General features: G+C 41.5%; 1 protein-coding gene and 1 long non-coding RNA gene across 4 annotated transcripts in view; one reads left to right on the forward strand and one right to left on the reverse strand.

Annotated features, from left to right (window-relative positions):
* LOC131829604 (uncharacterized) lies at window positions 1-23,192 on the forward strand. Of its 2 annotated transcripts, none has more exons than XR_009352927.1 (3): window positions 1-634; window positions 1,197-1,349; window positions 22,664-23,192. It is a non-coding gene; the product is annotated as an uncharacterized LOC131829604 (long non-coding RNA). The 2 variants fall into 2 exon arrangements; XR_009352928.1 differs by lacking the exon at window positions 22,664-23,192 and adding an exon at window positions 6,202-8,293.
* Window positions 22,622-25,394, reverse strand: part of RP9 (RP9 pre-mRNA splicing factor) — a 23,536-nt gene continuing 20,763 nt past the window's right edge. For both annotated transcript variants that reach the window (XM_059171533.1, XM_059171532.1), the window contains 2 exons: window positions 23,965-24,026; window positions 22,622-23,249 (listed from right to left, as the gene is read on the reverse strand). In XM_059171533.1, the coding sequence (XP_059027516.1) occupies window positions 23,051-23,249; window positions 23,965-24,026 (261 nt within the window). In that variant the 3' untranslated portion in view covers window positions 22,622-23,050. The remainder of the gene's footprint in view (window positions 23,250-23,964; window positions 24,027-25,394) is intronic.

Genomic DNA, 25,394 nt, shown 5'->3' on the forward strand with positions numbered 1-25,394 from the left:
TCTCCCACGTGCAAAGAAAGCGGAGTCCGTGTGTGCCAGCTTCTCCCTCAACCTGCCAACCTACCAGCTCACAGACGACTTCTCCAGGCCCCCTGTCCCTCACTCTCCCAACCAATGGCCTTAACTGCCAGGTTCTGCTCCCCTGGTTTTTACTCGCCTCAGCGGGAAGCAGGCTGGAGCGCCCCTCCTTTGTGAAACTCCTGCACCGACCAGGCTGGCTTCCTCCTTCCCCTCTCCTTCTCCTCCGTCAGCTCCTCTTCCTGTGTCTGGGGCGTTAGGCCCGAGGGACACCAGGAGCTCAGAGGAGGTATCTTAAGCTGTTCTAACTGAACACACTCAAATGGAAGGGACAGTCTGGGAGAGAAAAAGGGACAGGGACTGATCCGTCCTCTGGAGGCACCGACACTTGGGTGTGCACGCACTGGAGCTCACATGGTGCAGAAAGCTCCCCGCCAGTTTCCTCAGGTGCCTTCAGTCAAGGCAGCCTGGGGGGTGGGGGCGGACCTCGTCCAGAGCGCATGCGCGGGCCATCTGCGCTAGAGCTGCACCTGCGCAACAGGCAGCACGTGCCAACTAGGGTATGTAAGGGCGGGAGCCAGGACACCGGGTGCCAGAGACTCTGCAGGTCACGGAGGTAGGTTTGGAGCAGATGGGTGTGGTGGGTTGCGGATCCCGGGGGAGCGGAGTAGACTGGATTGTGGGACCGGGGCTGGGCGGGGTGGGGGGCGGGGGTGAGCCGTGGGTAAGGAGACCCTGGGCTCGGGGATGGGCTCCTCCAGACTGGGGAGGAGGTGGTGTGGGGTAGGCATGCTGGCGGTGAGGCCAAAGGCCAGTACCCGCAGGCCGGGTCCAAGCCACTGCCCCGGGTGGAGCTCCTGGGCGCTGCCCGGGGCGCTCCAGGCGCCGTACAGCTTCCCCCTTGGCTTCCCAGGCTTTAGTCTTTGCTGCTGCTGCTGCTGCTGCTCTGGGAGCTGAGATGCTTTGGCAAGATGCGGCCCCGTCCTGGGCAGCACTGCTCAGGTCCTCAGTGCAGTGCAACCCTGTGCCCCGATCCCAGACGAGTGGGAAGAGACGGTGAGGACCCTGCCACCCAGGTTTGGGGTTCTGAAAGGGAACTAGGATGATTTCTCCCTTCACGGCAGTATACAGGGCTGAGCGCCACTGCCCTTTCCTTAATATGAACACCTGTTTTTCAGCCTAGAAAATGAACTCCTCTTCAGAAAACAATGCACATTTTGAGGGCGGTAACGCCAGAACCTTTTCTTGTGTGCATGCCGTGGGCCAGCAGACTTACCCGAGTCCTTGGTACCAGAATCCCAGCTATAATCCGTTCTGTGTTCCTGGGGCAGGTAAGAAATTCAAGAAGCTCAGTGGGGTTAGGGACCCTCCCCTTCAAGCAATGCCTGAGGGTTTCTAATACCTTAAAATCCATGACTTCCCTTCCCTCACCCTGTCCTGACGCAAAAGAGATTATGGCAGCACACAGGGTCAGTGATTGAAGTTCACCTTAATAGAAAATTTGAATTCTACCTATATGCCAGTTATTCTGCCAAATACTGGAAGTAGATTCTCTCATTTGACCTCAACAGCTCCATGAGCTAGGTATTATTGTTTTCATTGTTTCATAAACGAGGGAACAGAGGCTCAGAGTCCCAGACTGGCCCAGAGTTACACAAGTGTCAATTCTTACATGGATTGTGGATTGGTATAGTAGCTAAGTCGTCAGTATTCCTGAGATCATCTAGATTTTCTCTTGTGTTAACTTCTAGGTCTAATAGTTTCCACATTTTACATGGAGGTCTGTGGTCCATTTTGAGTTAATTTTTGTGAAGAGTGTTTGTTTTAAGGTCTGTGTCTAGAATCACTTCTTGGCATGTGTGTCCAGTTGTTCCAGGAGAATTTATTGAGAGGACTATCTTTGCTCCATCGTATTCTCTTTGCTCCTTTGTCAAACATTGGTTGAGTACATTTACATGTGTTTGGTTGATTTCACCAGTGAGCCCTTCTGGGCCTGACACTTTCTGTTCTGGAAGGTAATCAGTTATTGATTCAATAGATATAGGCCTTAATAGATTAACTTATTAGATATAGGCCTATACAAATGTCCCTTATTAGTTGTGTGAATCTGGCAATCTTTGCCTTTCAAGGAATTGGTCAAACAGTGTGGAGATTCCTTAAGAAATTAAAAATAGAGCTACCCTATGACTCTGCAATTGCACTACTGGGTACTTACCCTAAAGATACAGATGTAGTGAAAAGAAGTGCCATCTGTACCTTAATGTTCATAGCAGCAATGGCTGCAGCCGCCAAACTGTGGAAAGAACCAAGATGCCCTTCAACGGACAAATGGATAAAGAAGATGTGTTCCATATATACTATGGAGTATCATGCCTCCATCAGAAAGGATGAATACCCAACTTTTGTATCAACATGGACAGGACTGGAAGAGATTATGCTGAGTGAATAAAGTCAGGCAGAGAGAGTCAGTTATCATATGGTTTTGCTTATTTGTGGAGCATAAGGAATAACACGGAGGACATGGGGAGATGGAGAGGAGAGGGAGTTGGGGGAATCTGGAGGGGGAGATGAACCATGAGAGACTGTGGACTCTGAGGAACTGAGGGTTTTGGAGGGGAGAGGAGTGGAAGGTTGCGTGAGCCAGGTGGTGGGTATTATGGAGGGCATATATTGCATGGAGCACTGGGTGTGGTACATAAACAATGAATTCTGGGACACTGAAAAGAAATTTAAAAAATAAAATTTTTTTTAAAAAGAAAAAAAAAGGAATGGTCAATTTTGTCTAGGTTATGGAATCTTGGAACAGAGTTCATAGTATTTCTTTTGTCTTTCCTAAGTTAGAGGCTAGATGATTGATTTTTAGATCTTTACAAAGCACTGCTTTGGTGCCATCCAACAAATTTTGACAATTGTATTTTCACTTAGTTCTAAATATTTAGACTTCTCAGATTTCTTCATTGATTCAGTGTTTCTTAGTAGTTATTTAATCTCAAAGTATTTGGGATTTTACAGTGATCTTTGTTTTTCTATATTCAGTTGTATGCTAAGTGCAGACACTGTATGCTTAATATGCTTTTTAATTTGTAAAAAGTGTTTTATGGTCCACAGTGTAGTCTGTCTTGATGAATGTTCCATGTGGGTGTGAGTAGATGTGTATTCTGTTGGATGAAGTAATATGTGTGGATGTCAGTTATTTCTAGTTGGTTGAGGGAGGTGTTGTGTTCTATTGTCTTTGCGGCTTTTTTTTACCCACTACATCTGCCTTATTTTGATAGAGGAGTGTTAAAGACTCACAATAGGAATGGTGGATCACTCTATTTCTCCTTGTAGTTCTATCAATTTGCCTCCCATAGTTTCACCCCGTTAAGGGCATACACTTTAGGGATTGTTATGTTTCAGTGGAGAATTGATGTTTCATGTAATGCCACTATTTATCCCTGATCACTTTCCTTGCTCTGAAGTCTCTCCTGTCTGAGAGAAATGAAACTTGTCCACTTTATTTTGATTAGTATTAGTGTGGTATTTCTTTCTCCATGTATTTATTTGTCATTCCTGTCTTCATATTTATTTATTTTTAAAGATTTATTTGTTTATTTTAGAAAGGGGGGAGTAGCAAAGGGAGAGAGAGAGAGAGAGAGATTCTCAAGCCAGCTCCATGCTGCATGTGGAGCCCAACACGGGGCTCGATCCCATGACCCTGAGATGAACCTGAGCTGAAATCAAGAGTTAGAAGTTTAACTGACTGAGCCACTCAGGCACCCCTACTGTCTTCATATTTAAAATGAATTTTTTGTAAGCAAAACAATTTTTTGTTAACATCACGGTATATCTTGTGATGTTTTCTTGATTGTCAGGCATTCTGTACTGGATAAAAGGAAATGCTTTAAACAGGCCTTTAGTAATGTATTAAGTTGTGGAGGTGAGACAGGGATCACTTTCCTTCTCTCACTGGGTAGGGAAGAGTTAGGGTGGGTTTTTGAGACAAGTATTTGCCTCTCCCCCCCCCACCCCCCATCAGTTAGGCTGTAGTTAACTAGCCTCTTCTGAGGTATGACCTTGTTTAGAATAGACTTTTTCTGGCATGTGTCACAATGCCTCCTCATTCCCACTCTCCCTGTGGGAAGCACAGGGGATTTTTCTCTTAGATTTACTGTGAGAAATTAGTTGAGGTACTGAAGATAAAACTCAGAAAAGCAAAGGGTCCCCTTCAAGTTTTTAACTCTCAGATGTGTTGACCCTGAGCCCACAATTTGTCAGTATCAGTTTCTATTTTCCCTACCCTACTACTAGTTCTCATAGAGTTTTTATCTCTTGGATTTTGTTCCAGTAGTTAACTAGCCTCTTCTGAGGCTTTGTATTTGTATTATTTGTGTTTGTATTCACATATCTCTCCAACTTTGTGGGTAGCACTTTGCCCTGTAACGTGTGCTGCAAAGGATCTGAGAAGTGTTCTTGATTTTTTTTTCCAGTTCGGCTTTTTATTTTGTTTGGAGTAAGTGACTTGCAAGCTTCTTACACAACCAAAATCCAGCATCTACCATCTTTTAATGTTAATTACATATGCAGTACACCATGCTGTACAATTGAAATAGAGGGCTGAATTTATGTATTAAGTGAGACATAACATTTAGCTTTCACTGTCCAACCTATTTCCCTTAAGAAAATGCCCTCAAAGTCCATCTGTTGTCACAAAGTGTGGGATTTGTATTTTTTTTTATCCTTTCCTTCTTTTTTTTCTTTAAGATTTTTGTGGCAGTTGGAAGGGAGTATGGAAAGAGGATGTCCCAGAAAAGTGAAGAGTAGTCGGCCTGTGGGAGAACCTACATATAACTAGAGCCTACAGGCTTAGGGGGAGAGTGAGATGAAAGAGTGACATCACATAATGAGGACCTTTGGGGATCCTAAGAAATGTGGTCATTGTTCCTCATTTCCTCACTGGCAGTGACACACCCTTCAACTACTTTCCCTGGAGTGAGGGACTAGATAGAATTGGGCTAGAAAGATAATTCTAGTAGTAGTATGGATCATTAATCTATGGTATATCAGGAAGTTGGGTCAAGAAATTGACTAGTAGTTATTGAGGTAAAAATGTGGGAGAAAACTTGAAGTCCTTTGCATGGTAATGGAAGGGGGAAGGTATTAAAGAATAGCAAGAGATTTTGCTGACCAGTGAGGGGAAAGAAAAAACCCCAGCTCTAACCTCTAAGTTTTTGTAGTGGATGACTGATAGAGTACTGTGACAGGGACCTGCTATTAAGGTATTTTGTTCCAATGTGTGATATAGTGCAACATGTATGGTGGGAAGTTGTGTCTGTCTGTAGTTACATGAACTTCATTCTGTTGACTTCTAACCTCTGTAGACCATATTGAGGTCCAAGCTGAGACTTGTTTGCTTCCTTTCAATAAAGGAAGAAATTCATGAACATGTATGTATAAATACCTTAGGCCAGGTCCAAGAAGCATTTTGGTGCATTCCAACAGCGAAATTTACTTCATAAGATCAACCTCACCATATTGAGTAAATTGCCTGCTCAATGCAGATCTCAGTTAACTATTTCTTTTATAGACTTAGAAGTTTTATCTTTGTCAATTGTATAAATCTGTCTTACGAAATCAAATGCCATTCCCCACATGAATTTGTATGACAGAAATGTGTCTGGCATTATTGGCACCATTGCCCTCTTTACTTCTGAAGGCTGGAAAACAGGGGAAGATGGGTCTGTGAATGAGTAGTGCTGAATAAAAAGGTTTAGAAAGGCCTGTACATACAAAGAACTTTTGTTCTTCTTTGCTTTATAAGAGCTGACATAATTATTCTTTCCACAGCCACAGCAATCCTAAATTACTCTTCCTAGGTGCTAGGTCTCTCTGAAAAAGAGCCACTACTAAGTAGGGGTGATTCATAAAACACTGACTATCTGATAGCCTGGCGACCAACCCATCAGAACAGATGCCTGCTTTCGTGGTGAAGGAACGTACTGGAGGCCCCATGGTTCTGGTCATTGCCCTTTCCCTTGTCAAATCCTGAGGATATCCATGGAGAAGTGGGGGCCAGTAGCTACCAATTGGTGTTGAAAACACTGCATATTTGACCAACTGGTGTGGTCAGCTGGCTGCATCCTGGCTGAATGTTGTGACTGGCTGCAGGAGACCGAGTGGCTAACTACTGTGTTCTTACCCTAGGTTTCAGAAATGGAAGTCTGTATTTCCCATATTCAGTGATACTCATTGAGTCTCCTGGCTTCCTCATCCCGTAGTCCCCATTGCCCACTGCCCTTAACCAAAGACCTATGTTTTGTAACACAGCATAGTTCCAGCAGTGTAACACAGTCCAGCACAGTGTAGCAGTGTGCTGTTCCACAGCACAGTTCCAGCAGTGTAGAAAATGAAGATGAAGGAGACTCAGACTGAACCTCATCAGGCTGAAAACAAGTCTCAGAAACAAGACACCCACTCAGAAGGTGATATGGTGACCAGTATCCCAACTTCTAATAGTGACATAGAAACTGAAAACATTCCTCAAGCAACAGATGGAGTTTTGTCTTCTGTTGCCCAGAAGCAGCAGCTACATGGTGAGAACCCTTCTCCTAACACCATAAATAGAACACCACCTCAAGTAAACTATGCATGTGAGAAAGGGAAAGTGGGGCTAGAGCAATGCAAAGGATCCTCTGTAACACAGCTGTGGGAGACTTTGAAGGAAACTATCCATTTGTATGACCTGGCTTATGGTAAAGCCATGCCAGACATCATGGTGCAGCATTGTAGGATTTCACAGAGTTCTCGGGAGAGAAGTGTGCTTCATAACTGTCACGAAGGTACAGATGGCATTATGTGTAAAGACAAAGAAAGCACTCTGTGTTTGGAACAGTGTCATGGTGTAAGAAAGTGATGAGGTGGTAAAGTTGGGTTCCATCATGGACATGAACTTGGGTAAAGAAAAAGGCTATGCAGCTGTTCTCCAATTCCTGTCCTCTCTAGATGAAGCAAAAGACAGAGACGAAATCCAGGATACTCTGAATTCCAGTCTGTGCCAGTCTTCTGGAGATGGCGATAAGCTCAGCAGGAAAGGCCAGTCTGCTCCAGCAATAAAGCCATTGAGGACCTGAGCCTAGAGTTCAAAACCTGGAGTCCTATTCACTTTGGGGAAAGCATGCCAGACAATGGTAGTGGGGGCCGTGGCTTCCCTGTGAAAGTGGGCAAAGGTGAAGTTGTAGAGAGCAACAGCTACCCTGAGAATTATGTCCTCCCCCCTACCTCCCTCGCCCAGTTCAGCCATGTTGATGAAGGCATTCAGTGTGATGTGAGCCAGTGGCAGGATGCAGAGCATGAGAAATCTCCTGAGTCCTCATCAGAGAGCAAAAAGACAACAGAAGAAGAATTCATATGTGGAGAACTGGAAGAGGTGGTGGAGAGAAGAGGGACAGCTGCTCAAAGCATGTGTCTAGCTATGCCTGGTTGGTCCAGATGAATAGCAGGCTGGTAGATGAAGGGATTCAGTGTGATAGGAGCTGGTGGCAGGATGCACAGCTGGAGAGATCCCTTGAGCAATGATGGAAGAGTCATTTCCAGATTGCAAAACTAAGGGATCATGGAGAAGGACCATCAGGAATGGGAGACTGAACACAGATGAAGAAGAAATGACCATGAATGATGAGATTGAGGAGGAGGATCATGAGAACTTCAAAAAGTGTGCAAAGATTTAAAAAACTGAAAGGCAGGAAGCAGAAGTTCCTGAGAAACTTCTCAAGTGGGAACACAGTCTATTTATTGAAGAAAAATGGTACCTTGAACACTGTACTTCCCAACGATTTAGAAGACTATGATTTGGAAGAGGAAGCTGAAGATGAAATGTATCAGATAGAATGCCTCTTGGAAGAAGTTAGTCCACTGAGCTGTGAGATGTCTTCCAAAGGGAGGATTAATCATGAGGTTGGCAGGGTTATCAGGATGCCAGCTGAGTGCTCTCTTCCTCCCCAACTTATTGTGTGGAGCACCAGAGAAAAGGACAGGTTAAATCTTGGAGAATACGAGAACATCCCTGTGGTGTGCAAAGTGACAGGACAGGATGGCAGGTTCCGAGGGGAACATAACCATGGCCATGCAGGAGGGATTGGAGTCCAAGAGAGCCTCTCCCAAGCCCTGAAAATGTAAGTGACTAATGGACTCATCCCATTTTGTTGTTGTCTGTGATGGTTCCATACTGGGTCCTGGATGCAAAGGCAGCCATAGATCAATAGTATTTCTTCAGGGCGCCTGGGTGGCTCAATGGGTTAAGCCTCTGCCTTTGGCTCAGGTCATGATCTCAGGGTCTTGGGATTGGGCCCTACATTGGCGTCTCTGCTCAGCGGGGAGCCTGCTTCCCCCACCCCTGCCTGCCGCTCTGCCTTCTTGTGATCTCTGTCTCTCAAGATAATGAAGAAATACTTTTTTAAAAAAGATTTTATTTATTTTGGAAGTATGTTCTTAAACAACTGTAGGTGCCCATGTTTGTAGGATTGGGAGAGATCCCAGGTTTGAGATCCTACATTCTAGGAAACTGTGATGTAATTTGAAACAAAGAGCTATAGGAGTTGATGGAAAGCTGGGTGGTGGTAAAGGAAAGAGAAAAGAGTCATGCACATAGAGCTAGGTGAAGTTGCTGAGAAAGGGCAGTCCCTGTGGAGGCGGTGAATTTTGATACAAATTTGGGGGCTGTGGTTTGGAGACAGTAGCAAGAGCTGGATTGGTGATCCAGGAGAGGTCAAGTTTGTTTCAGGGATTGAGCTTGAGAAGAATCAGCCAGAAGGGAGACCTGTGACAAGTTGGGCAAATGGGTCTAAACAGACTGGGCTAAAATAGTAGAAATTTTCCTTTTGCGATTTTTGTCCGTAGGCAGTAAGGAGGTGCCTAAAGCAAATTGAATGGAGAAGGGACAGGAAGAAATGTGCTCTAGGCCTCTTCAGCTGGCAGTATAGTGGAGGAGGAATTTGAAGCATGTCCATATGGCTGAAACCCCTGTATAAAGTCAGTTTAACTGAACATTGGATATAAAGGATCCTAACTCACAGGGGAGTAAAAGGTAAAATCTCAGAGAATCCATTAACAAAACTGATTCTTTAAGGGAAAAATAAAAAGGCTCGAGGGGCACCTGGGTGGCTCAGTCAGTTAAGCGTCTGCCTTTGGTTCAGGACTTCATCCCAGGTTCCTGGGACTGAGCACCGTATTGGGCTCTCTGTTCAGCAGGAAGCCTGCTTCTCCCTCTCCCTCTGCCTGTTGCTCTGCCTGCTTGTGCTCTTTCTCTAGCTCTCTGTCAAAAGAAAAAAAAAAAAGGCTGGGGTTTGAACTTGTACCTAGAGAAAATGATAACATCCATGGACAAGGAAGCTTGGGAAAGAAAGTTGTCTTGCTTTACTGTGTAGTTGTCAGTGGGAGGACTGGACTAGCAGGTCATGAACACCTGGTTGAAGCTTGAGTTTGGATCACCCTATGTTTAGGGAGAGGGCTCAAAAGAGTAGGAAGGGCCCAATGTACAGCGTGGGGGATGATTATACTGGGGAGCAAAAATGAGATAAAGCAAGTAAGTGATGAATGGGACACATAAGGACCCCCGGGGAAATTTAAGTTCCAGCCTTAGTTTCTAAACCAGAACACTGTCGATCTTACCTTTAGTCTTCTTAAAGTCTTATTTGCCTCTGCTCTCATTTCCTATCAGTGTGTACATGTTTTTTTCCATCCTATCACAGCCCTGTGAAGAAGATAACTTCAGTTCACTCTTGGTCACACAGCTAAGATTATAATTTTCAGGCCGAATGGTCTAGGTTGTGTCTATTACTGTTTGTTTGTTTTCAAATGATTGTTTTTCTGGACTATAGAATGATACAGAATAGTATCCTGAATGGTAGATTTTTCTTGAAAGATGTTTGTTTGTTTGTTTTGAAGGATGTTTTTTGATTTCTGTTTTCCCTTTTGTTTTTAAGCAACTTGGATAATTTAATGTATGAGTGCCTTCTTCCCTTAGGTAACTAAGAGATGGAATACCGAGGTACCTTATGAATTTCAGACAGATTTGAGGCAGATGCTCTCTACCTGTACAGCAGGTATAGAGATTGGTATCTATCTTGTGCCCAAGGTGGGTGTCTCATGATTGGCTTTTAGGACTTTGTTTGGGGTTTCCTAGTCAGGGTATGTTCTGCCCTCCAAAAACTAACACTGCCTGTGGGCAGTGAAAAATGGCAGCATTCTGACTGGGTAACAGACCTGTAGTTCTATAGATCCTCGCTTACAAGTTGATTGGAGCCAAAGCCTTTCAGTTCTGTGGAATGTCATTTTTATGCTGGTTTTCCACACTTAATTCCCAGAGCTGTTTATGGTAGTCTCTTATGGGTTATATGGGATTTTGTAAATTATCCCGGTGGCTTCACTTAAAGTGTCCCAGTTTAGAGGTGGCAGAGCTGGGTACTGGAAGTTCAGGTTCTCCCTTAGGGGTTTAGTAGCCTAAAGGACAGGCTCACCTTCAGACTTGAGTTTTGGTGTTGAGTATCCCTGCCATAACTTCAACCCCTAGGCCTGGGGTGTCAGGGAGTAAGCGGTACGTGGCCTTTTAAAGACCATCTTGCCTTGCAGTGGTTGTACAGGAAGTCTGATAACCAAGGCAAAAATGTTGTGACCTTCCACCTTCTCCTAAAGATGGAAACTAACAACGTTAGTAATGATTCTCTGTGGAGGTGGAGTCTGTTATACAATCAACTTAAGGAAATGTATTATTCTACTGTTATTTCATTCCTCTGAAATTTCAGCTACATAATAGAAGAACTAAGTAGTGCATCATCATGATGGCTTAAAGTCCCTTGATTTGAACTAATAAAGCGATTATACCAACAAAAAGAAAACGTGATATTGCAAAGCCTTTCATTAAATTAAAAGGCATTTAAGAGGTATTTAGAAAGGAATTAAAAGGCATAATTCAGCAAATAAATTCAATTGCATGTGTGTGTGATTCTTAAGCATTTTCTTTGCCTCTCAAATGGCCACATCACTTGTAACACCACCAATAGAGTTGGATGATTCATGAATACTTCTGTCATGTATATTACTGTCTTACAATCTCCAGGGACCTTTAAATATAGGGAAAAGGATGGTGGAGTTGATGATGGAATAAAGAGATAACGAATTCCCCATAAACAGGAACTACCCTGGGTATGGTGAAGATACCTTACTCATTGTATAAATGGAAACCAGGCATAAAGTAGGTTCACTGATGGATATATCCAGGGGTTGTCTGTACTAGTGTATTCTGTAGCTCCATCCACTGTACTCCTTGAAACAAAGAAAACTTTAGGGAAACAGTTCTTTTATGCTTTTAAAACCTAAGATCTAGATGGTCAACTTGTAATCAATAGTGTCTCAGTAACTGGTAGAGTTTAAGTCTGACTAGGTAACAAAAAGATTTATATGTGGCTGAAGACTTCCTATATTTGAAAGGACAATGCATTGTAGCATTTGTGGTGTTGCAGATGTGGGATTTTATTGGTGTGTGACCAATAATGCCTCTCTGGAGGCATTTATGAATATACATCAATGGCACCAGCTAGTGTTGTCTCTACATTAAGTTGTGTGAACCTATACTTTCTGTATTTGTAACTCCTTATACTCACATAATACTTCTGTAGATAGCATAGTGAAATATAAAACATGATAGCCATGCTGTGGAGGGAAGAAAAAGAGTGTTCCAAGGCTCTTTTTATGTAAAGATATAGGACTTTGCATTATTCCCAGCTCAGGACTGCTTTAACTCCAGCCCCGTCTTATAGCCCCACCTATGACTGGATAAGGTTTTCTGTTTATACCCAATGTGCTGTTTTCACTTTCATGACATGACACATGAAGTATAGTAGCAGGTGTACTTGTCGCATCTTTGAATCATGGTGTACATTTTTTGTGCTATTGATAATTGCTGTACATTCTATGGTGTATCCCCATTATATAGGTTTGTTTGTTTTTTTTTAAGATTTTATTTATTTATTTATTTATTTTGACAGAGAAAAAGCACGAGCACAAGCAGGGGAAGTGGGAGAGGGAGAAGCATGCTTCTTGCTGAGCAGGGAGCCTCATGTGGGCTTTGATCCCAGGACCCTGGGATCATGACCTGAGCAGAAGGCAGATGCTTAACTGAGCCACCCAGGTGCCCCTATGTAGTTAATTTTTAAAATATCTAGTAGGGATAACAGTTTTCTATGCCCACCCCACCCTACCATGCACAGATTGCATCATGTCTGCTACATATCAGAGCCTTTGCCTTCACCACAATGCCCTCTGCATCCCCTTGCTCTATAAAATCTGGGGACTAAAGTCTGGACTTCATGGAAAATAGTTGTGTGGATGCCTGGATTGTTCCCCATCTGATCCCATCAGTGAGTTACCCTAAATAAAATTGTAAACTGTATGGAGTTGCTTGCTTTGTTTTCTGGTTTCAAACTACCTTTTCAATTGGCAGGGTAATTTACTGCCCATCCTCCATCTAACACCACGTGTGGGATTGGGCCTCCGGTTCATGAGTATGTGGACACACATGGTGCAGTATGGTGTCCACTGGTACTTCCAAATCCTGTTCCATCTGGAGAATTTATCCACCAATATGTCATTCAGTGTGTTGGAGGGTGAGGATATAACAGGGAGCATACTCTGAGCCCTCAACAAGTTTCCAGATTGGCAGGCATTCAGGCAAGGAAATAGTCACTTTAGAGTGCACTAGGTGCCTCAAGTATTGAGAAGCACACAGGAGGAAGAGCTGAGAGCTTTTGGGAGGGATTGGGCTAGGCTTCTGACTCAGAATTGAGGTGACTGGTAGCACCATCTTTAGAGTAAAAATAAGCTGAAGGTATTTTGTTTGAGAGCCAATAGAATGGTGGAGTGCCCACAGGACATCAAAGTGAATAAGTCTAGGGCCCAGGAGAGTGTTCATCAGAATACTGATACTTTAAACCGTAAGAGTCACTGAGAATAGGAGTGAAGAGAAAGTCTAAGCCAGAACTGTGAGAAACGTTGATATTTAAAGGACTGAAGCCAAGAGTTATACCAGAGGGTGAGCAGGAGCAGCCAATGAGATGGTTACATTAGAGCTCTGGAAAGGTGCCATGAAATCCAGTTGCTAAGGATCTTTCGTGAAAAAGTGGTCAACAATGTCAAATGCTAAAAAAATTAAGAAAGGACTGGAAAGAATTTGTTAGATTTGATAACAACTGCAATACTGGTGCTCCTAGCAAGAGCACTTCCAGAGATGTTATGGGCTAAATTATGTCCCAAGCTTCATATGTTGAAGTCCTATCACCCAGTGTGACTACATCTGGAGAATAGGACCTTTAAGGGAATGATTAAGGTTAAGTGAGACCATAAGATCCAAAAGAACTGTTCTTATAAAAGAGCAAGTGTTGGGAGCCATGAGGCCTGGTTGAGGGCATTGCCCCACTAGGTTAAGGTTTGATGCAGGCCAAATCCTGCCGAGGGCCGGATTAGCTCGGCAGATAACCACGGTCTGATAGTCTCTTGCCTTTTTCTCTGATCCCTGTATCTCTTTCAAATAAAGAGCCCCTTGTTAATCTGCCACAAACAGAACTTTAGATGTGTACTGTGATAGACGGTTTCCTCCCTAGGATGATGTTTGTCCGGTGATTTCCCAAGCCGAGCCATTGAAATACACCCTGTCTCCCGCAAAGGTAATGCCTTCTTGTTCCTACTTCTCTCCTATGTACTTAGTTCCTCCAGATAGCTTCTCGTTTTCCATGAATCTACATCCTGTTTTTCTGCAGTTCCTTACTATCTAGTTCATCTGTAAAGCTTCTCCATTTCCATTAATCTATATCCTGTTTTCCTGCAGACCCCAGGAACCCCCCCCCCTTTTTTTTTTTTTTTACCAAAAAGCACATATTTATGCTACCTTCCATGGCTTTCTGAGGGACATAATTACTCAAGAAGCCAGACCCTGTCCCCCATCCCTGGTGCCAGTCTGTACCCATTATAGCTTAACCAGAATAACATGTACTGAACAAAGAGAAATTATCTGATGAGTGCTTGAGTCCCTTGATGTCCTTTGCATGAATGTAACCCCCTACCCCAAGTAAACTGCCTATATAAGAAGCTCTAAAATCAGAATAAAGATGGAGATGCCTAAACCCACTAAACAGACCAAAACTCACTGTGTGGTTCTCTCATTCCTCTTGCCAACACTGCCCCTCCTTTGGGGATACCTGGACCTGTCGAGGCTGGACCCCGGCAAGCAAGAGCTAACAGAGTACTCTGTGTGGGCATAGAAGAAAGGCCAAGTGAGGGCTCAGAAGGCAGCAGTCTATAAGCAGAAAGAGTCGTCTCACCAGAAATCAATCTACTGGCACTTTAATGTGGAACTTTTAGTTTCCAGAACTGTGAGAAAATCTATTTCTGTTGTTTAGGTACCCATTCTGTGGTATTTTGTTATGGAAGTCCAAGTGTACTAATCTAAGAGGTATATCCAAGAGCATGATGGGTAAGGAAAAAAGAAAAGTATATAAAGAGAGCAAATATAATTGATCTTTGAACACAGAGGTTAGGGTGTCAACCCTCTGCTCAAAAATCTGAGTATATCCTCACTACCCCCAAACTTCTAATAGCCTACTGTTGACTGGAAGTTTTAACAGGTAACATGATTGATGAACATGTATTTTGTATGTTGTATGTATTATACACTGTATTCTTACAACAAAGGATGTTAAAAAGTGGTAAAATCATAAGAGAAAATATGCTTACTCTATTTATTGAAAAAAAAAATCTGCATATAAGTGGACCCACAGAATTCAAACCCATGGTGTCATGGGTCAACTGTATAGGCAATTCTTTCAAGAAACTGCTCAAGCAGTGACTCCCAACTGAGGCTGTTTCCATACATTTTACTTATCTTATTATTAAGCCATTTTATTGAAGTATGATTGATATACAACTTGACGCATTTAGAGATAAGCATATACCCATGAAAATACTCCCCACAGTCTATGCCATAAACCTTCAAACGTTTGTTCCTGCATGCATACATGCTCTCTCTCTCGTTCCCTCCCTCCTCCTCTCTCACACTCTCTATATAACTTTTTCTATATATTTATATATATGAAAAACTCACTATATATATGTATAAAACTACATATATAGAGCAAACATAAGATCTTCCTTCATAAAATATTAAGTATGATATAGTATTATTACGTGTTGACACTATGCTGTAAAGTCAATTTTTAGGACTTACTTATATAAGTAAAATGTCTTACTCTTTGACTAATACCTTCCCGTTTCCCAATCACCTTAGCCCCCGGGAACCACCATTCTATCGTCTTGTTTCTATGGGTTTGACTATTTTAGATTCATGTGGTGTCATGTAGTATTTATCTTCCGTGTCTGGCTTATTTCAGTGAGCATAAAGTCCTCCTCTTTCATCCATGTTGTCACAAGCTGTAGGATTTCCCTTTTTTTAATGGCTAAATCATACTACATTGTGTTTACCCATTTATCTGTTGATGGACATTTTTGCTGTCTGCATGTCTTGGCTATTGTGAATCATGCTGCAATGAACATGCGAGTGCAGTACCTCTTTAAGATACTGATTCTAATACCTTGGATATATACTTAGACTTGGGATTAGTAAAAAAAAGTAATTCTATTTTTAAGTTTTTGAGGAACTGCCATACTGTTTTTGGTAGCAACTTCACCCATTTACATTGCCACCAACAGTGTACAAAGGTTCTCTTTTCATCACATCCTCACCAACCTTTATTATCTTTTTTTAATAGCTATCTTAACAAATATGAGATGATATCTTATTGTGCTCTTGATTTGTATTACATTAACCTAAAAAAAAAAAAAAACCCTGATTTTATTTTTCTTATGTACTTGATGGTTCTTTAGGGAAATGTCTATTCAATTCCTTTGTCTATTTTTATTTTTTTAAAAATTTTATTTATTTATTTGACAGAGAGCACCAGCAGGCAGAGTACCAGGCAGAGGGAAAGGAAGAAGCAGGCTCCCCACCGAGAGAGGAGCCCAATATGGGGCTTGATCCCAGCACCCTGGGATCATGACCCAAGCCAAAGACAGTTGCTCAACCAACTGAGCCACCCAGGCACCCCTCCTTCGTCTGTTTCTAAAATCAGCTTGTTTTCTTGCTATTGAGTTGTAGGAGTTCTTTATGTATTTTGTATATTAACCCTTTGTCAGAGATATGGCTTGTAAATATTTTCTCCCATTCCATAGATTGCCCTTTCATTCCAATTGTTTGTTGTGCAAAAGCTTTCTTAGTTTGATGTGTTGGTGTCACATCCAAGACCTTAGTGTTAAGACTAATGTCAAGAAGCATTTTCTTAGGGGTCCCTGGGTGGCTCAGTGGGTTAAGCCTCTGCCTTTGGCTCAGGTTATGATCCCAGGCTCCTGGGATTGAGCCCCACATCAGGCTCTCTGCTTGGCGGGGAGCTTTCTTCCTCCCCTTTCTCTGCCTGCCTCTCTGCCTACTGTCTGTCAAATAAATAAATAAGATCTTAAAAAAAAAAAAGCTTTTTCCTATATTTTCTTATAGGAGTTTTATAGCTTCAGGTCTTAACATTATCTGTTTATCTATTTATTATTATTACTACTATTATTTTTTAAAGTAAACTCTATGTCCAATATGGGGTTTGAATTCATGACCCTGAGATCAAGCATCACATGCTCTACCAGCTGAGTCAGCCAGGTGCCCCTTAGGTCTTAACATTTAAATATTTACTCATTTTGAGTTGATTTTTGTGTGGTAGAAGGGTCCAGTTTCATTCCTTTGTGTGTAGATATTTTTGGTTGTCACAAGTGAGGAGTGGTAGTACTAGAGGTGTCTAGTGTGTAGAGGCCAGGGATGATGCTAAATATCCTACAGTGCGCAGAATAGATCCCCACAAGTAAGATTTAGTCTCTAAAATAAGTAGGGCCAAGGTTCAGAAACCCTGATGTAGGAATGTCTAGCTGGCTCAATGGGTAGAACATGCAATGCTTGATCTTGGGGCTACAAGTTTGAGCCCTCCACTGGGTATAGAGATTACTTTAAAAATAAAATTTTTAAGGGGCTCCTGGGTGGCTCAGTCAGTTGAGTGTCTGATGCTTAGTTTTTGATCAGATCATGACCTTGTGACTCAAGAGATTGAGCCCCAAAGTTGGTCTCTATGCTTGGTGGTTAGTCTGCTTGAAGATTTTCTCCCTCTGTCCCTTTTGTTGAAGAGGAAAATTACCCTGAGCAGGCCCAGGCCAGGAGGCCTCAGAAAATGGAAAGTTACTAATAATAATCTAGAGAAAACCAAAGCCCTACTGGGAGCAAGAGATAAACAACAGTTTCTGCTTCTTTAATCAGGCTTCCGGCCACAGGCTCTTTGCACTACTGTTCCTGCCTAAAGCAACCCCTGCTCCCCCACCAACCAGCAGTCAGCATAGCCCGTGGAACCTGACTGCCTGCAGTCCCCTATAAAAGCTCTATAACCCCATTACCCAGGGCCCAGAACTCGGAGTATGAACTCATCTGGGTCTACCGACATAAAATAAATCTGAGTTTTCCTACTTCTCTGAGTATTACTTGGTCTCTTGCTGGTGTGATTATTTTCTGCAACACCCTGACTCATTCCCCCTAACCCCACAAAATAAATCTTAAAAAAAAAAAAAAAAAAAAAGAAACCCTTAAAAAAAAAACAAACCCAAAACAAAATAAAGCAAAATCCCTACTATAAAGGAGAGGAAAGAGCTAAACAGATAGGGATCAAAGGAGGATTTTTTTTTTTTTAAGATTTTATTTATTATTTGACAGAGAGAAATCACAAGTAGACGGAGAGGCAGGCAGAGAGAGAGAGGGAAGCAGGCTCCCTGCTGAGCAGAGAGCCCGACGCGGGACTCGATCCCAGGACCCCGAGATCACGACCCCAGCTGAAGGCAGCGGCCCAACCCACTGAGCCACCCAGGCGCCCCAGGATGTTTTTTTTTTTTTAAAGGGATGAAAGAGCCTTTCAGTTATAGTTGCTCTTGGGCAGGGAAATGGACCTTTTTAAGAAAGCTGAAAGGTTTTGAAAATTGGTACAGACTTTCTTGGAGAGTAATTTGGTAGTATATGTGAAAATTAAAATATGCAATTCCACTATTAATGGGCTATTCTTTTGAAATACACACACATGCATACTAAGATATTTACTGCTAGATTTTCATTACAGTGTTTGTGGGAAGGTGAAAGATTTGGAACCAATCCAGTGTGTGAATTCTCAGGACACCAGCAGGGTGTCCTACAATTTAACTCTGATACTAAATACCTGGAAAGACATATCAGATTCCACAGGTTAGGGGCTCAGTCCTACGAGATTGCCCCACGTCTCTTCAACAGTCACCCAAAAGCCCAGATTATCACCTATGCTTCTGACAGACAGACTATAGTTTGGAGGTTCTTCCAATGTCCCCTGCTTTGGGTTCGATTAATTTGCTTAGAGCAGCTCAGAGAACACACAGAAACATTTTACTTACTAGATTATTGATTTATTACAAAAGGATGTAACTCAGGAACCAGAAGGAACAGATGCTGAGGGCAAAGTATGTGGGAAGGGGTAAGGAGCTTCTATGTCCTGTTCAGCTGTGCCACTCTTCCAGGACTTCCATGTATTTACTCTTCTGGAAGCTCTCCAAACAAACTAGAGGCTCCATATTATATGGGGATAATTGATTAGATCATTGCCCATTGGTGATTCATTTGTTCCAGCCCTTTTACCCTCCCCTGAAATCAGGTAGGGGGTGGGGTGGGACTGAAGAATTCCTGATGCTGTACAAGGTTGGTACTCCTAGCAACCAGTCCCCACCGTTAGGTGTTTTCTAAAATTCACCTCATAAACATAAACCAGTTGTGGTGAAAAGGGGCTTGTATCAAAACACCCATTTTTGCCTTTATGTCTCTGACGTGATTTCAGAAACTGGGGACAGGAGACCAAATATTAAAAAAAAAAAAAAAAGAAAAAGAAAAGAAAAGATGCTCTCATAGCTCTTCTCAATCATGAAATTCCAAGTGTTTTGGGGAGATGTGAACCAGAAACTGGATAAAGACCAAACGTGTATGAGAAATATATTGGTCATCTGAATGAGCATGTAGGGGACCAAGGGCACGCTGCCCCAAATGGGTCACTTTAACATGCATGTTATTTTGAGTTAAAAGCAATCAAAACCCAGCGGAATCAGGAAAAGTTCTTTACCCCATCCCCCTACCGCCAACTGCCTGCCTGTACCAGGAAGAGTGCTATTAAACAGCTTCCTCTTTATCTACTTATTTGTATACTAGGGGAGCCTTTATTTTCCAAACATCTCTCCCCTCCCGGCTAATGTCTTGCTCAGTCCCTTAACTCCTCTCCTGAGCTCTTGTTAAGTGTCTTATCCCTTCACTGTCTGAAATTTCATACATAGGAAACTGTATTTGATTTTCTCTTGTTATTCTGTCTCATGTCAGTTCAATTCTTAGTCCAGCTAGAAGGACCTTGAAAGACAGGGAACATTCTCCCTCCACAACAACCAAATAAATACATATATATTTTTTTAAATGTCCCTTTTTTTTTTTTAAGATTTTATTTATTTTATTTGACAGAGAGAGGAGATCACAAGTAGGCAGAGAGGCAGGCAGAGACAGAGGGGGAAGCAGGCTCCTTGCTGAGCAGAGAGCCCGATGCGGGGCTCGATCCCAGGACCCTGAGATCATGACCTGAGCCGAAGGCAGCGGCTTAATCCACTGAGCCACCAAGGTGCCCCCCAAATAAATACATATTTCTCATAAATCTCATAAAACATGATTTCTCATAAATCATGAATGGTGATTTATAATTAAAAAGAAATAACTGAATTGTACAAAGAACAGATAAATGTACTATTTAACTAGTACATTCTCACCAAGTTTTGTGGCCATTTAAAGCTTGTAGTAAGCAGTAAGATTGCCAAGATATGGTAAATGAGATGAAGTCATAGAATCATATTCATAGTGTTATTCAGTTATGTAAAACTAATTAAAAAAACTGGTAATGTATTTTTAAAGAGATCTTTAAGGCTTTCTAAAACCATTTTAAGCAGATTTTCCTTTCACTTTTTAGGATGTAATGGCTCTGAATTGGGAAATTTTTATGATCATGTATTACTTTTAAAATTTTACTAAAACACAAATTTTTTTTTAAGAACACTCCATGTCCAACATGGGACTTGAACTCATAACTGTGGGATCAAGAGTTGCACGCTCTATTGACTGAGCCAGGCAGGTGTCCCTCCTTTTATAATTTCAAAACAGTTTTTAAATGCCCTTGGCAACAGAGCAGTCAAAAGGAAGAATCTGCAGGAGTACAGATTCAGGAGTGGAGAATCCATGAGGAAGCAGGAATAGAGAATGATGATAGTGTAAGTAGCAGCAGGAACAACTAACATTCATTTAGCAATTGAAATGTTCCAAACTGTGTTTTAGATGTTTAGAATTGACAACTATCATGTCACTTAATCTCTATGATTCTATGTGGTAAATATTAGCTGTCAAGGAAATGACACAGAGAGAGGTCAGGCAACTTGCACAATCTGATAGCTCATGAATGGTGTAGCTTGTTTTCCAAAACCAGGCAGTGTGGATCCAGAGCCAGTGCTCTTACTCTGCCTTCCACTCCAGGGCACAGTGGAGACTGGCCTGACAGGAAGAGAAACCTGATTAAACCATAGTGTTAGTTTTCTGTTGCTGTCTAATAAATTACTGCAAACTTAATGGCTAACACAAACATTTATTATCTTATAGTCTGTAGATCGAAAGTCGGGGCAGGCTCAATTGGGTTTTCTCCTTAGAGTTCCACAAGACCCAAATCAATATGTCAGCAAGTTTGGGCTCCTGTCTGGAGGCTCTGGGTAAAGATTCTGCATCCAAGGTCGTTGAGGTTTACAAAATTAAGTTTCCTTTGGCGATAGGACAGAGTTTCCGGTTTCCTTGCTGGTGTTGATCAGGGGCCTCTAATTTGGGTTTGCTGTAGTAATTACAGTCTCCTGCATTCCTTACCTTATAGCCCTGTCATCCTTAAGTCAGCTGTGGCACAAGGGATGTTTCACAGGCCTAGAATCTGATTTCCTATATTGCTCCCAGCCAGAGAAAACTCTGGCTCTTCTGATTTCATTAGGAACATCCAGACAATTTCCCTTTCCTTGTGCTTGTAAAGTAATCTAATCACGGAAGTAAAATTCATATTAACTGTCCTGGAAATTAGTGGGAAATCTTGGGGCCATTTTAGAATTCTGTCTACGACAACTATAATGGTTGATTGGTAGGATGTCTTGGTAAAGGGAGGTGTGAGGGCTTGTAATGCCTTCGTGGATAGGAGTGGAAAATGCTCCATTTGAGATGTCAGAAATGGGAGAAGAGTCACTGGGGCCCTGAAAACAGGAACAGCCTCTGTTGTTCACCTGTTTGGATGATCTATCTCTATATGGTTCAGTCAAGATCAAGAATTACTCTCCCTTAGCTGCAGGCACCACACTGATGGGCTGTGGCACAAAGATAGAGGAGCTGTGTTTAATCAGCAGGAAGATGAAGGAAGTGAGGGATATGTTTCGGGATGTGGGTATATATATATATATATATATATATATATATATATAGACACCCATATAATAATTATATAATATATATATTATATATATAATATATATACCCATATAACAATTCCTCTATATTCTTTTTTAAAAAATGTATTTTTAAACTTTATTTCACAGACAGAGAGTACAAGTAGGCAGATAGGCAGGCAGAGGGAGGGGGGAAGCAAGTTCCCTGCTGAGCAGAGAGCCCAACATGGGGCTCAATCCCAGAACTCCGAGATCATACTGAGCCACCCAGGTGCCCTTAATTTCTCTATATTCTTAAAAATTTCCTGAGTTAGTGACTCTGGGAAAAGTCTTGGGACACATGCAGTAAGATCCAAGCAAGTGAAATACAGTGTAGCCACATGAGATTTTTTCATTGCTTTTATAGGAACCCCTCCTCGTCAAGTAATAAACCATCTCAGGTGATTATAAACACATACCTTTTGGTGCAGCAATGGTAAATGTACTTAAAATAATTTGCTTTATGCTGTTAAAAAAAAAGCCCCCAATGTTCATAAGTGTGTTTATGGCATCTATGTTAAAAAAACCCCTATATTTATTGTGATACATAAAATATTTCTGTTAGACCAAATAAGAACCTGGTGAAACTGGTAGCCACTGGGGAAGGGAGATGGGTAGCAAGGAGAGAAAGGAAGAAGAAAGAATTTTCATGATTAAACCTTATGTTCCTTTTAAATTTGGAGCACATTAATGTATTATTCAGAAATAAAAAATAGGGCGCCTGGGTGGCTCAGTGGATTAAGCCGCTGCCTTCGGCTCGGGTCATGATCTCAGGGTCCTGGGATCGAGTCCCGCATCGGGCTCTCTGCTCAGCGGGGAGCCTGCTTCCCTCTCTCTCTCTCTCTCTGGCTGCCTCTCTGTCTACTTGTGATTTCTCTCTGTCAAATAAATAAATCTTAAAAAAAAAAAAAAAAAAAAAAAAAAAAAAAAAAAAAAGAAATAAAAAATAAATACCTTTAAAAAATAAATAACAAGCTTTTATTATCCTGAACAACAGAGGAAAGTCAAACCTGAAGTCTCTGGGAATTAAGTAGCGCCCTGGGGAGGAAAGGCTGCAGCAGCACCTGGAGCATCCTCAGAGACTCATTCCTTGGTCCGGCCACCCTGGCAGAGGCAGCTTGAAGGAATCACAAACTGCAGGGATCAGCGGGAGGAAGATACTGGACAAAGCTCTCCTGCCTGACATCAGCCGCTGTCCAGAGCTAGCGCCCAGAAAAGTACAACTCACCCTCCTGGGGTCACATCTCTGCTGGAAGGCAGGTGAGAATTCACATGCGGGACACCAAATACCCTGCTCTATCCTAGTCCTCCCGGATTGCACGCCTCTGGTCTTTGGCCGCAGTGTCTGATGTGGGAGAAGAGAATGTTGAAAAAGTCGAGTTGTTCAGTCCGAGTCTGAACTCTCATTTGACTTGGAAGACTTATGCCTTCGTTTTTTCTTCTTCTTCTTTTCCTTCTTCCTTTTCTTATGCTTTTCTTTCTTCTTCTTTTTCTTGTGTTTCTCTTTACTTGCTGAGGAACTAGAGCTGCTTCCATCCTCATCGGAGGTAGAATCCTCTAGTAACTGTTTCAACTGCTGTATCCTACACATAGAAGATTAACCAAAGAACCAAATTTAACTTGAAAAAAAGACAGATAAAAGTGGTATTAAGAGCAGCAGTGAGGGTAAAAGACATCATGAATAACCACCTTACTGAACACTGTACCAATTTTTGTTTCTGCATGTTTTCCTCATTCTTGTCCACACCAGTGCCTCCTTGATAGGACTGTACCCAGTGCACAAGCCATTCTGTATTCTTTTCACTGTCCTAAATACTGCTGCATGTTTTTCCAGTTCTTACTACATAACTTTGAACAGATGCTTCCTTTCCTTCATCACCCCCCCAACCACCCACAACTGCTCGAGTTCATACTAGGTAAACTACCTCCTTAAAATTAGAACTCCGTGTAACCAGTCTGAGAAAAACAAACTCTCTCCTTTCTTTACCCTATCTTAAATCATGTCTAAAGATAATTTTTAACAATAGCTCATATTGTTAAAGATAAACTAAGTTATTATCCATCAGGATGTGAGCAGGCAGGACCAAGCCCACTGCTTTAAGCTAACCCAAATGGAATGAGGCTGGCCTGCAGGTTCCCTACCCACTGGCTTTTCCTGTGATGACTCCTGCCTTCCAAATAGTTCACAGTTGAAGTACCATAATTACCAAACCACTCATCTAATACTGGAACGGTTGTTTCCAACTTTATATAATTTCAGACTTTAAGGGGGTATTGTTAGCACCAGGGCCATCTCACCTTACATCCTTTTCATGTCTTTTATTCTCTCGTATGATGTCATACATGGGATCTTCATGTGCCTTGAGGATGGGAAAAAGTTAAGGTTGCATTAGCATCCATGGATTATCAGTTAAATAAAAATTAAATCCATATTTCACAGAAACCAGATTTTTTTCCTGTTTGTGTAATTTTATATTTAACACATTCTAATCCTTGCTAAGGGTCACCATTACTTCAAACTCATGGAAGTTAAAAAAAAAAAAGATTTTCCAATGATACAAATATATTTTGAATAGACTTTTTAAGGATATCAAACATGGCAGAATCATTATTACATATTACTCAAGGTTAGAGGTATTGAGGTAATTCTCTTTCTTCTATGTGGACAGATGATCAAGGGTTATTAAATAAAAATAAGTTGGAAAATGATATGTAAGAATAACTCATGTTTAGGTGCATGAGAACATATGTATGTGTCCAGAAAAGATGTGGAGCTATCCCCATCAAGCTACGTAATGCATATTTGCTCTGGAGACAGCCAATATTGGACTTTAAAAATTAAGTGTTGGGGAGCCTGGGTGGCTCAGTGGGTTAAAGCCTCTGTCTTCGGCTCAGGTCATGATCCCAGGGTTCTGAGATTGAGCCCTACATCAGGCTCTCTGCTTGGTGGGAAACCTGCCTTCTCCTCTCTCTCTGCCTACTTGTGATCTCTGTCAAATAAATAAATAAAATCTTTAAAAAAAAAAAAAATCAAGTGTGAAAATCCTTACTGTAACATGTCAATTTTGTTAAAGTAAAGCAAATGTATTCTCGATTTAAAAGTACTTAGAATATGACTACACATAGACTGAATTTTACGGTAAGTGAATTATCTTTAAAAATGTTTAGTAAAAATTTTTCATATCAAGGATAAAAAAGTTAAAAATATCTATATTCTTACCAGCTAGAGATATCTACTGCTAACATCTTAGTGTGCTTCTTCTACTTACTGTAATTTACAAAAAATTATAATCACATTATATATATATAATTCTGTTCTTTTTTTTCACTTATGTTTTCATGAACATTTTCCTATGATACTACATATTCTTCCAAACACAATTATTAAAAGCTATATGACGTCTATGTTACAGTACTTATGTTGGTATGCTGGCCATTGCAGTTGTTTCCTATTCTCTTTAGTCTATTTTTCACAGATATAATTCTGAATAATTCCTTATATATTCTTAAAAATTTATATATATTGATTTTGCTAGAGTCTTAGGATCTATTCTTAGAATTTAGGTTTCTGAATTAAAAATATATGAATTTGTTCCTTTTTTTGAGAGTTAGCACTGATTTACCTATAAACTGGATACTGGAAAATTGCTATTCCACGTAGCATTGATTTCTCCAGAATATTTTCTCCCAATTTTTTAAATGAAAGTACAATTTTTAAAATGTCTCAA

This window comes from Mustela lutreola, chromosome 4 (genome assembly GCF_030435805.1).
Source record: "Mustela lutreola isolate mMusLut2 chromosome 4, mMusLut2.pri, whole genome shotgun sequence".
NCBI classification, from domain to species: Eukaryota; Metazoa; Chordata; class Mammalia; order Carnivora; family Mustelidae; genus Mustela; species Mustela lutreola.